This window comes from Psammomys obesus, unplaced genomic scaffold, assembly GCF_907164565.1.
Source record: "Psammomys obesus unplaced genomic scaffold, mPsaObe1.curated_primary_1811, whole genome shotgun sequence".
NCBI lineage: Eukaryota > Metazoa > Chordata > Mammalia > Rodentia > Muridae > Psammomys > Psammomys obesus.
Window position 1 is genome coordinate 12157086 of NW_026585894.1, and position 12004 is coordinate 12169089.

At 38.3% G+C, this 12004-nt stretch overlaps 1 protein-coding gene across 1 annotated transcript in view; it reads left to right on the forward strand.

Annotated features, from left to right (window-relative positions):
• Mcf2 (MCF.2 cell line derived transforming sequence) overlaps positions 1-12004 on the forward strand; it is a 90274-nt gene that overhangs the window by 19087 nt on the left and 59183 nt on the right. Inside the window, exons 4-5 of the mRNA XM_055599568.1 lie at positions 9703-9822; positions 10605-10721. Of these exons, the coding sequence (XP_055455543.1) occupies positions 9703-9822; positions 10605-10721 (237 nt within the window). The remainder of the gene's footprint in view (positions 1-9702; positions 9823-10604; positions 10722-12004) is intronic.

The following is a 12004-nucleotide window of genomic DNA, read 5'->3' on the forward strand; positions in this document are numbered from 1 at the left end:
ATCTATCTATCTATCTATCTATCTATCTATCTATCTATCTATCTATCCACCTATCTATCTACCTACCTATCTACCTATCTAATCTATCTGTCTGTCTGTTTATCAACCATGTCTCACTATATAGCCCTGGCTAGCCTGGAACTTTGTAGACCATGCTGGTCTCCAACTCAGAGATCTGGGTTTTAAATTTTTTGGAGATTCTGTTTTTATTTTATGTGTATGAGTGTCTTTTGTGCATTACATTCATGTAGTACATGCAGTAACTGAGGAGGACAGAGAAGGTGACAGGTTCCCTGGGAATGGACTTACAGATGGTTGTGAGCTGTCTGACGTGGGTGCTAGGAAGTAGACTTGGGCCCTCTAGAAGAGCAGCCAGTGCTCTTTACTGCTGAGTCACTTCTTCAGCCCTGAGATCTAGCATCTCACTGATGCTATTATTTTTTTCTTTCTAAATTTTATTTATTTATCTATTTATTTATTTCAGTTTATTTACTTTGATACAAGGCAGACAAAGGTAGTATACTTCAACCAGTTTAAACCATCCCCTACAAATACATAACAAACATCCTAAATAATTTTTGGAATCCAAAGTCCCAGATCTAATCAAGTTGAATTGGGTGTATCTAGATAAAGGCAATGAGTAACATAATTCATAGCTTAATTAATATTTTAAGATTTATTTAACTTTATGTGTGTGTGTGCTTTTATTTTTTTTAAATAGACTTTTAAATAAGACTACTTTTAACTGCTGAACTAAATTGAACAGGGGGTACAGGAAGTTCTCATAAACTCATTGTTAGTTTTGTTTTATAGCTTCTTTCAATTGTTAGTAGTGTATTAAGCTTATAATGAGTATACCTGAAACATTTTTATACGGTTTGCTTTGTTATGCTTTGATCATTCCTCTTGAGGTTGATGAGTGCATTCTCAGACTAGACCTTTGCTCCCCCTTTCCCTCTCTTTTTTCTTTTTTTATTATTGTTATTATTATTTTTTTTTACAATTTATTCACTTTGTATCCCAGTTGTAGCCCTCTCCCTCATCTACTTGTCTTACCCTCCTGCCTTCTTCTTCCCCTAAACCCTCTCCCCTAGTCCACTGATAGGGGAAGTCCTCTTCTACTGTCTGACTCTAGACTATCAGGTCTCATCAGAACTGCCTGGATCCTCTTCCTCTGTGGGCTGGCTGGACTGCTGCCCACAGGGAGAAGTGGTCAAGGAGCAGAGACTGTCTCTTTTCCCCTTACTAGGGAACCCACATGGAGACTGAGCTGTCTATGGGCTACATCTGAGTAGGGGGTCTACATCCTCTCCATGTATGTATGATCCTTGGTTGATGCATCAGTCTCTGCAGGACCTCCCAGTACCCAGCTTTTTTTGGCTTTGTTGGTCTCCTTGTGAGGTTCCTGTCCCCTCCCCATCCCACCCTGGGTACCACTATTTCCCCTTCTTCCATGAGACTCCCTGCATCTGTCCAGAGAGCTGTCTTACAGATGTCAAGAGAATGCCTTGTTGACCCTTCCAATATATGATATCTACAGAAAGGAACCAGAATCTTGTCTTGTCTTCTTCTATCCTAAAACATGCTTTTTTTTTTTTTTTTGTTCCCATCTGGGTTATGCAAGTCTCAAACCTTGGAATGAATTTCACTGTGTCCCTCCTTTCTTATCAAGTACACTTAATCATTATGTTTTAATGATGCTACTTTCTGGAATTTGCCCTGACTCCTGCTAATTTTGTTCTGGTTTAGAATCTGACTTGGATTACTGTAACATTCTCTAAGGCCATCTCAAGCCTGATTCAGTTCTTTCTCCAGACTTATAATATATTTCTAAGAAGTTATGGCAAGAAATGTAGTTCTGTGGTAAGGCACTTGCATAAAGCTCTGGGCTCAATTCCCTTCTAAGGGGGAAATATCAAACTCACTCCTCTTGTGGTTCTTGCTGACATCTCTAATATCTCTCCCACTTCAAATCCTTTTCATCTACCTTTCTTGATGGGAAATCCCAGAAGGTAGGGTAGCACAAGTCAAAGCTTCATGAGTTATTCTTAAGCACTCTGAAGCTTCACTTTATTTGTAAAATAGCCAACCTAACTCCTTCACTGAACGATGGTGAAGTAGAGCTATATTTGTTAGCAAAAATATTTGGCATAGGGTAGATATTTAATATGTGGCACACATTAATATTGGGCTATGCTGTTTACCCTTTCATTGCTAATCTTGTATAGTATTCCCCTATTTTTTATTTTACTTTGGAATTCTTTCTTGTTTTTGTTTTTGGTTTTGGAGACAGAGTTTTTCTGTGCAGTCTTGGCTGTCCTGCACTCATTTAGTAGAACAAGCTGGCCTGGAAATTACAGAGATCCTCCTACCTCTGCTCCCCAGAGTATATTTTGGAATTCTTTTATGTAGCAATTATTTTTCACTGCTGTGATGGTTGGCTTTTGTTTGTTTGTTTTTAATTGTTATTTATTATTATTTATTCACTTTGTATCCCACGTGTAGCACCCTCCCTCATCTCCTCCCAGTCCCCCATGCCTCCCCTTCTCCTTGACTCTCCCATAGTTCACAGATAATGAGGACCTCTTCCCCTTCCCTCTGACCCTAGCCTATCAATTCTCATCAGGACTGGCTAAACTGTCTTTCTCTGTGGCCTGACAAGGCTCCACACCAGGGGGAAACAATCAAAGAGCTGGCCACAGAGTTCATGTCAGGTACAGCCCTTGATCCTCTTACTAGGGAACCCACTTGGAGATTGAGGTGCCTATGTGCTATATCTGAGCAGGGGTATTAGGTCCTCTCCATGCGTGGTCCTTGGCTGGAACAATGGTCTCTGCAGGGTCCCCCTGGGCCCAGATTTTTTGGCTCTGTTGGTCTCTTTGTGGAGTTCCTGTCCCCTCCAGGGCTTTCTATCTTCCCCCTTTTCTATAAGTTTCCTGCACTCGGCCCAAAGTTTGGCTATGAGCCTCAGCATCTGCTTTGATACCCTGATCAGTAGAGTCTTTCAGAGGCCTTCTGTGATAGGCTCCTGTCTTGTTCTTTGTCTTCTCATAATTCTGATGTCTATTGCATTTGCCCTTCTGAATGAAGATTGAGCATCTTCCCTAGGGCCCCCCCGCCTTGTTTAGCTTCTTTAGGAGTACAAATATTAGTATGTTTATCTTATGTTAAATGTCTAATATCCAGTTATAAGTAAGTATATACTATGTGTGTCTTTCTGCTTCTGGGAAACTTCACTCAGGATGAACTTTTATAGAAATTTGCTTGCAAATTTCATGATTTCCTTGTTTTTAATTGCTGAGTAGTATTCCATTTTGTAGATGTACCAAAATTTCTGTATCCATTCTTTAGTTGAGAGACATCTAGGTTGTTTCCAGATTCTGGCTATTACAAACAAAGCTGGTATGAACATGGTTGAGCAAATGAACTTGTTGTATATTTGAGCATATATTGCATATATGCCTAGAAGTGGTATAGCTGGATCTTGAGGAAGAACTATTCATAATTTTCTGAGAAAGCTCCAGACTGATTTCCAAAGTGGTTGTACAAGTTTACATTCCCACCAGCAATGGAGGAGGGTGTCCCTTTCTCCACAATTTCTCCAGCACCTGTTGTCACTTGAGTTTTTGTTTTTTAATTTAAAATTTTATTTTCATATTAATTACAGTTTATTCACTTTGTATGCCAGCTGTAGCCCCCTCCCTCATACCCTACTAATCCCACCCTTCCTCCCTCACCTCCTCCCATGCTTCTCTCCATGTCCACTGAGAGGATAAGTCTTCCTCCACCTCCATCTGACCCTAGCCTATCAGGTCTCATCAGGAGTGGCTGCATTGTCTTCCTCTGTGGCCTGGTAAGGCTGCTCCCCGTCAGGGGGAGGTGATCAAAGAGCCAGCCATTTAGTTCATGTCAGAGAAGGTCCCTGTTCACTTGAGTTTTTGATCTTAGCCATTCTAATGGGTGTAAAATGGAATCTCAGAGTTGTTTTGATTACCATTTCCCTGATGACTAAGGACATTGAGCATTTCTTTAAGTGGTTCTCTGCCATTTGATATTGCTTTATTGAAAATTCTGTGTTTAGATCTGTTCCCCATTTTTATTTGGATTACTTGATTTGTTGCTGTTTAACTTTTATGAGTTCTTTATATATTCTGGATATTAGCCTACTGTCAGATATAGAGTTGGTGAAGATCTTTTCCCAGTCTGTAGGCTGTCGTTTTGTTCTGATGACAGTGTCCTTTGCTTTACAGAAGCTTTTCAGTTTCATGAGGTCCCATTTATTCATTGTTGATCTTAGAGCCTGTGCTGTTGGTGTTCTGTTCAGGAAGCTGTCTCCTGTGCCAATGAGTTCAAGACTCTTCCCTACTTTTTCGTCTAACAGGTTTAGTGTGTCTGGTTTTATGTTGAGGTCTTTGATCCACTTGGACATTAGTTTCATACAGGATGATAAATATGAATCTAATTGCAGTTTTCTACATGTAGAAATCCAGTTAGGGCAGCACCATTTGTTGAAGATGCAGTCTTTTTTTTTTTTTTTTCCATTGTATGATTTTGGACTTTTTATCGAAAATCAGGTGTCTGTAGTTGTGTGGGTTTATTTCTGGGTCTTAGATTTGATTCGATTGATCACCATTCTGTTTTATGACAGTACCATGCAGTTTTTATTACTATTCCTCTGTAGTACAGCTTGAGATCAGGGATGGAGATACCACTAGAAGCTCTTTTATTATACAGGGTTATTTTAGAGCAAATCTGGGTTGTTGTTTTTTTTTTTTTTTTCCTTATGAAATTGAGAATTGTTCTTTTGAGGTCTGTAAAGAATTATGTTGGTAATTTGATGGAAATTGCACTGAGTCTGTACGTTGCTTTTGGTAGGATGGCCATTTTTACTATGTTAATCCTACCGATCCATGAGCATGGGAGATCTTTCCATCTTCTGATAGCTTCTTCTATTTCTTTCTTCAGAGACTGGAAGTTTTTTCACACAGGTCTTTCACTTGCTTGATTAGAATCACACCAATGCACTTTGTTATTTGCGGCTATTGTGAAGGGTGTTGTTTCCCTAATTTCTTTCTCAGCCCTTTTGTCTTTAGTATATAGGATGGCTACTGATTTTTTTTTTGAGTTAATTTTGAATCCAGGCACTTTGCTGTATGTGTTTATCAGCTGCAGGAGTTCTCTGGTAGAATTTTTGGTGTCACTCATGCATCCTAGCATATCATCTGCAAATAGTGATGCTCTGACTTCTTCCTTCTTTCTTTCTGATTTGTAGCATCTTGATCTCCTTTAGTTGTGTTATTGCTCTAGCTAGGACTTCAAGAACTATGTTGAAGAGATATGGAGAGGGTGGGCAACCTTTCCTCATCCCTGATTTCAATGGGATTGCTTTAAGTTTCTCTCTGTTTAGTTTGATGTTGTCTATACGATTGCTGTATATCACCTTTACTATGTTTAGGTATGTGCCTTTTATCTCTGATCTCTCCAAGACTTTAAACCTGATCAGGTGTTGGAATTTTTTTTCACAGTCCCAGGTTCAGCTTTATTTCCTAAAACAAGTCCAGTCTCTGGAACATTTAAAAAAAAAAACTGTTCCAAAGCTTAATTAAAACAAAATTTACAAATAGTTAATATCTTCTGAAAAGCACCTTGAAGTTCAGGGGATGAAAAAATATATACATAATATAATCAAACACCAGGCTAGTTCAGCTCCTGCCAGACCCACACAAAGAGATGATCATGTGGTTTTTCTCCTTTAGTTTGTTTATATGGTGGACTACACTGATGGATTTTGGCATAAAGAACCACCCCTGCATGCCTGAGATGAAGCGCAGGAGTGTGGGTAGAAGTTTTCCTTGAAGGAAAGGGTGCTTGCACATGTAGATGCTTGGAAGGCTGGAGCATAAGCACAGGTGGATGCTGGCATGGTTCGTAGGCACAGAGCATGCACCCAGGTGCCCTGAATGGCTCAGTGGCCCATAGGCCTCTTGTACTTTTCTCCAGGCACTCAGATCTGTCTGGGTTGCACCATCTTGGCTCCTGGAATTGTTTGCCTGGACTCCACTGGCCCACCCACAGAACAGTGGCTTCAATGTTGAGAACATTGTCCCAGGAATCCCAATACTGGCCACAATGGGGATGTTGTTGGGAGGGATCCAATGTCTGACTGCTAGTGTAGGGAATCCCTGATCTGGGGCTCAGCTCCACTCACTCAGAGATGCATTCTCTTGCAGGCATATGTGGAAAATGCAGGGGGTCCATGGTTGTCTACTCTCAAATTTGGACCCTGCAGTGGTTTCTGCTGTTTGGCTGCTAGATCAGGGAGCCCATATTTGGGGCAGCTGCTGAGGCCAGAGCACAGGAAAGTGCAAGGGGTCAACAGTTCCCCTCTCTCAGAGCCTGGAGACATCCACAGGGGTGAGGGTCCTGGATCCATTCTGTCCCAGCTCACAGGTTGTCCACTCTGGCCCAGGAAACTTCTGATTCATTGTTCTTGCTTTAGCCTCCCATCCACTCACCAGTATCAGAGTTTCGGATCCTCTGCCCCTCAGATATGGTGTGTACTGGTCACTGCCATCTTGGAGCCTCCCAATGGTTGACTTTAATTGTCAACCTGATACAGTGTATAATCCTTTGGGAAGATAGTCTCAATGAGTAATTATCTGGATCACATTGACCTATGGAAGATTGTCTTGTTTCCAATGTGGGAAGACCATGCTCACCATAGGTGGCACCATTCCCTAAGCAGCTGATCTGGAGCTTTATAAAAGAGGAGAAGGTGAGCTGAGAAAATAAGCAGTCTTGGTGCATTCAATTATTTTCTCTGCTCTTGATTGTGGCTGTGACCAGTTCTCCTATGTTCTTTCAGCATTGAGTTTCCCACATGATGGACTCCTGTCACTGTAAACTAATAATGCCCAAGTCTCATGAACCCCAAAGACCACCAAGAGCTGATTCTGATGCAAACATAGTAGGTTCTTTTATTACAAACTGGAGCTTGGGCCCACACTATCACCAATGCAGTGGTTATAGACTGTAGAGCCCAAGATCAGGGAAAGGAGGGTTTTTATTGGTTTACAGGGAGGTTTGGGAAATTACAGCTTAGCAGCTTTACAATTTGGTGATATTCAACAAGGGAAAGCTTGTTACAAGGTAATTGTGGCTAACTAACATTGAGCAAACTATCTATAGACCTCAGGAATGTTAGGTATTTCATGCCATGAAAGTTCTACTACCAGGTTGGTGGACTGCCCAGCACACATACCCCACCCTAAGATAAGATAAATACCTTCCCATTCTTGTGGTTACCTCCAGGCTATTCCTTGGGTAGGGAGTTCTATTATCTTCCTGTAATTGGTGACCTTTGGCTTAGTTCCCGGTGACTTCGAGGTGGGTCACTAGTTCCTGGTGCCTTTTGGGGGTGTCAGGCCTGGTTCTATCAAACTAAAATTAGTCCTAAATCTTAGGTCACTTTTGGTCAGTATATTTTATTATAAAAATAAAAGGTAGAACTGCTTACTGTGTGCCAGCTTTCTTCAAGAAGCTGAGGAAATACGCAAAAGTTAGTATGACATTTTGATTCAATTAATTTCTCTTTTTTTCTTTTAGGCCATTTTGGCCCACCCATGTTTTGCAGGCTTTGTGATATTGATTGCTTCCTTGTGTACATTATTCTAATTCTTTTGTTTCATTTTTTGAATTACCGTGCAGTAGTATTATTGATTACTAATAAACTCAGTTATTAAACTGTTATTTTCTTGGACAGAGATAGCACTTAATTAATCTGTATATCCTTGATGTCTAAAAACACTTAATAATTTTTCATTTAAATTCTTGGAGTGAGCACCTAGTGATGAAAATAAGACTTTCTTAAATGAAAACAAAAATGTGATTCTATGATATAGTTTTCATCCATTGTTTAGTGCAGATAAACAGTATTTCAGTTCCTTTTGGCTTTTTGGGTTATTCCAGGGTCAACAAAAAGTTCTAAGAGCACATATAATAAATGGGATTGGGGATGTACATATACAAATGAAACTAATTTTCTATCTCTCACCAAAAAAAAAGTAACTCAAATTTGATCAAGGACCCAAATACAAAAATACAAAACTATAAAAACTATTAACACTACCAGGAAATATAGAAAGAGTTCTTAAATGAATTAGTATCATTGATATACATATATATGCATATATATGTATAAGTATGCACACACACATATATATAGATATAGATATGGATACATACCTATATACATATATAACTAAAAATTCAGGCTCCAAAGTATAAATGGGCAAACAGGATGAAACTAATATAAAGAACTTCTATACAACAAAGGAAACAATGAACATAATGAAGGGATAGCCTAGAGAATGGGAATAATATTTGTAAACTATTTGTCCACTAAAGGATTAATAACTTGACTACTAAAGAAAACAACCTCAATAGCAAAACAAAACACTCCTCAAAAGTTCAGTCTAATTAAAAATGAGCAAATTATCTAAACAGCATTTTTAAAAGAAATTATACAAATACAAAACAGGTATGTAATCATCCTCAGCACTAATCAGGGACATTTAAAGCAAAATCATAAGACTAGAATGGCTAATATGTAAAAGACCCCAAACAACATCCTGACAGAGACAAAGAGGGGGGAGACTACTTGTACATGGTAGGAATTTGAATTAGTGCAGTCATTATTGAAAACAGTTTCTTAACAAAAATTGAGAATATAATTAGGATATAATCTAATAATCCCATTTATGGATATATCCAAAGAAACTGAAATGAGTCTCTCAAAACAATACCTGTATATCCATCTCAATTGCAACAGTATCAACCATAGACAATGTGTGTAACCATTCAAGATACCCATCCATGAATAAAAAAATAAAATGTTTTTTACACTCATTAAAACTATGACATGCCATCCATTGATTTTTGGTAACATGGATGGAACTGGAGATGGAAATTTTAATGAGCAAAATGAGCCAGGCACAGAAAGAAAGACACTTTCATATTTTCACTCATTGGTAGAAGCTACAAAAGTTGAAGTGGAACATAGATCAGGAATCACTTAATATAGGAAGGGGAAGGGAGAGGGGAAAGAGATACCGTGACATTGGATAATAGGTTCCAGTGTACAGTTACAGAGGAGAAAGTAGTTTTGGGTCCTATACGGCAGAATTAATTACACTCTGTAATTACGAGATAACTAGGAGAGTTTGAAAGTTCCTAGCACAGAAATGGTGATGTTTGATGTAAAAGAAATGCTAATTAACTTGATTTGATCACTATAAGTTATATGTATATATCAAATTATAATATCATACCATATGAATAAGTATAAATACTGAAATATTCAAATATTGAAATTATATAAAATAAGGAAACCATTAAGAACAAAGCTAACTTCAAGATAAGGCTGTAGAGTCTAATTCTTTGCACCTTAGGGCCTGTTTGTGTCCTTATAATGTCCCTACTGGGACATTATAAGGATCTGGCTTGATAACCCTTTGTTATTTTTATTTTCGTTTCCATGTTTTTAGATATTATCAGCATCCGTTTAAACAAGTTGACCTTTTACTGAATTCTATGACTTTAATGTTTGCTTCCCCCAATGCTGTATTTTCTGATTTGTGCTCAGTTGGGAGGTTGTGTTGTCAACTGTGTGCCTGCTCATGCTTTTGTTATTTCTTGCTACAGGCCTCTTTTCCTGGGAGCTTACACTTAGTCCTGGTTTTACGTCCTACCAGTTTTATTCAGCGGACTTTCACAGACATTGGATTTCGATTTAGCCAGGAGGATTTTTTGCTGAAATTACCAGTAAGATTATTGCTTGAATCTTTGGTCCTTCTAAGCCTATGTATTCCGTACCTATACTGTTTGTTTCATGTGTTCATGTAACATTTAAAATTTGTCTCTCAAAATTTTAATTGTGAAATGTTCTATAGATATTTGCTTCTATTGTTAAACAGGACTAGTTCAGGCAACTTATAACAATTTCTTTTGAAAAATATGTTGTGTGTTATACATATATGCATATTTCTATGAGTTTGATTAGAAATTTTTATTCAGCTAACATTTTGTGGTTTATGTATGTGAAATGCCATGCTTTTAAGCTATCTCAGAGCGCCATGGTCTTTATTTTGAAAATATACCTTTATATGTTTTCTATGGCTTGGAATATAGTGTCATAATATTTAATACCTGAATTGTAAATTAGTATATAGAGTCCTTTTGCTTTATTCTGAGCACACAAATTCTTTGTGTGTATGTGTGCATGTGTGCATGTATATGTATATGAGCATGTATATGTGTGTGTGTAAGATTGTTCATTAATAATGAAACCTTTTAGACAAAGAAGAATTAGGTGTTTTGGTTTCTATAGAAGCTAATTTTGGGTGATAGAGCTGTTTTGTAAATAAAAACTGTTTTCTGAGCAGAGTTAATGCATCCAGGTGTGTGGGGCATGCACAGGAAATATCTGCTTGAAGCATTTATACTGCATAACATTCTGCTAAGTGTTTATTGAAATTCATTTTGCAGATTGGTAGAGGGATGTCATGAAGGGCAGTTAACAGTGTCTTTCTTGCTTATTTACATAGGTTGTTGTGCTGAGCTCAGTTAGTGATTTGCTGACATACATTGATGACAAGCAATTAACCCCTGAGTTAGGCGGCACCTTGCAGTACTGCCACAGTGAATGGATCATCTTCAGAAATGTATGTTGCTTCTGCCCTTACTGTAGAGCCTATCTACATTCTATCTAGAGATTTTTTTTCTTCCTATTTGGGAAAAAAGCAGATTTTGGGTCCCCTACTTTTCACCTACATATATCATTCAATATTTTGTTGTTGTTTTTTTTTTTTTTTTCTATAAGCGATATCTAGAAATGATAAAGAGTCACTAAAGACAGCAATTGAAAAGAGGCCAAGTGAAAAAGAAGAGGATACTCTGCCCGTCCCTTCCTGTGATCATATAGTAACAAAGAGAGGAGGGTTTGGGTACAAATCCTGGCACTGCTGAGTTGTATCTTGGATCTTAGACAATATATAATACTACCCCTCCAAGTCTTTCTCTAACTATAAAATGAGATTGATAAAACGATAGGGAAAGGATCTTAATCAACCCTATATCTGACAGAGGGCTAATATCCAGAATATATGAAGAACTCAAGAAGTTGAACTAATCAAGTAATCCAATCAAAAAATGGGGTACAAAACTAAACAGAGAAGTCTCAATAGAGGAATATAGAATGGCAGAGAAACACTTAAGGAAATGCTCAACATCCTTAGTTATCATGGAAATGCAAATCAAAAAGACCCTGAGATATTAATCTCATCAGAATGGCTAAGATCAAAAACTCAAGTGACAACACAGGCTGAAGAGAATGTGGAGAAAGGGGAACCCTACTCCATTGCTGGTGGGAATGTAAACTTGTACAACCACTTTGGAAATCAATCTGGTGATTTCTCAGACAATTAGGAATAGTGCTACCTCAAGATCCAGCTATACCACTAGGCATATATCCAAAAGATGCTCAAGTATACAACAAGGACATTTCCTCAACCATGTTTGTAGCAGCTGTATTCATAACAACCAGAATCTGGAAACAATCCAGATGTCCCTCAATTGAGTAATAGATACAGAAATTGTGGTACATTTACACAATGGAATACTACTCAGCAATTAAACACAAGGATATCATGAAATTTGCAGGCAAACGGTGGGAACTAGAAAAGTTCATCCTGACTGAGGCTTCCCAGAATCACAATGAGACACATGGTATATACTCACTTATAAGTGGATATTAGGCATATAAGATAAACATACTAAAATCTGTACATCTAAAGAAGCTACACAAAAAGGAGGACCCTGGGTAAGATGCTCAATCCTCATTCAGAAAGGCAAATGGGATAGACATTGGAAAAGGGTGAAAACAAGGAACAAGACAGGAGCCTACCCACAGAGAGCCTCTGAAAGACTCTACCCAGGAGGGTATTAA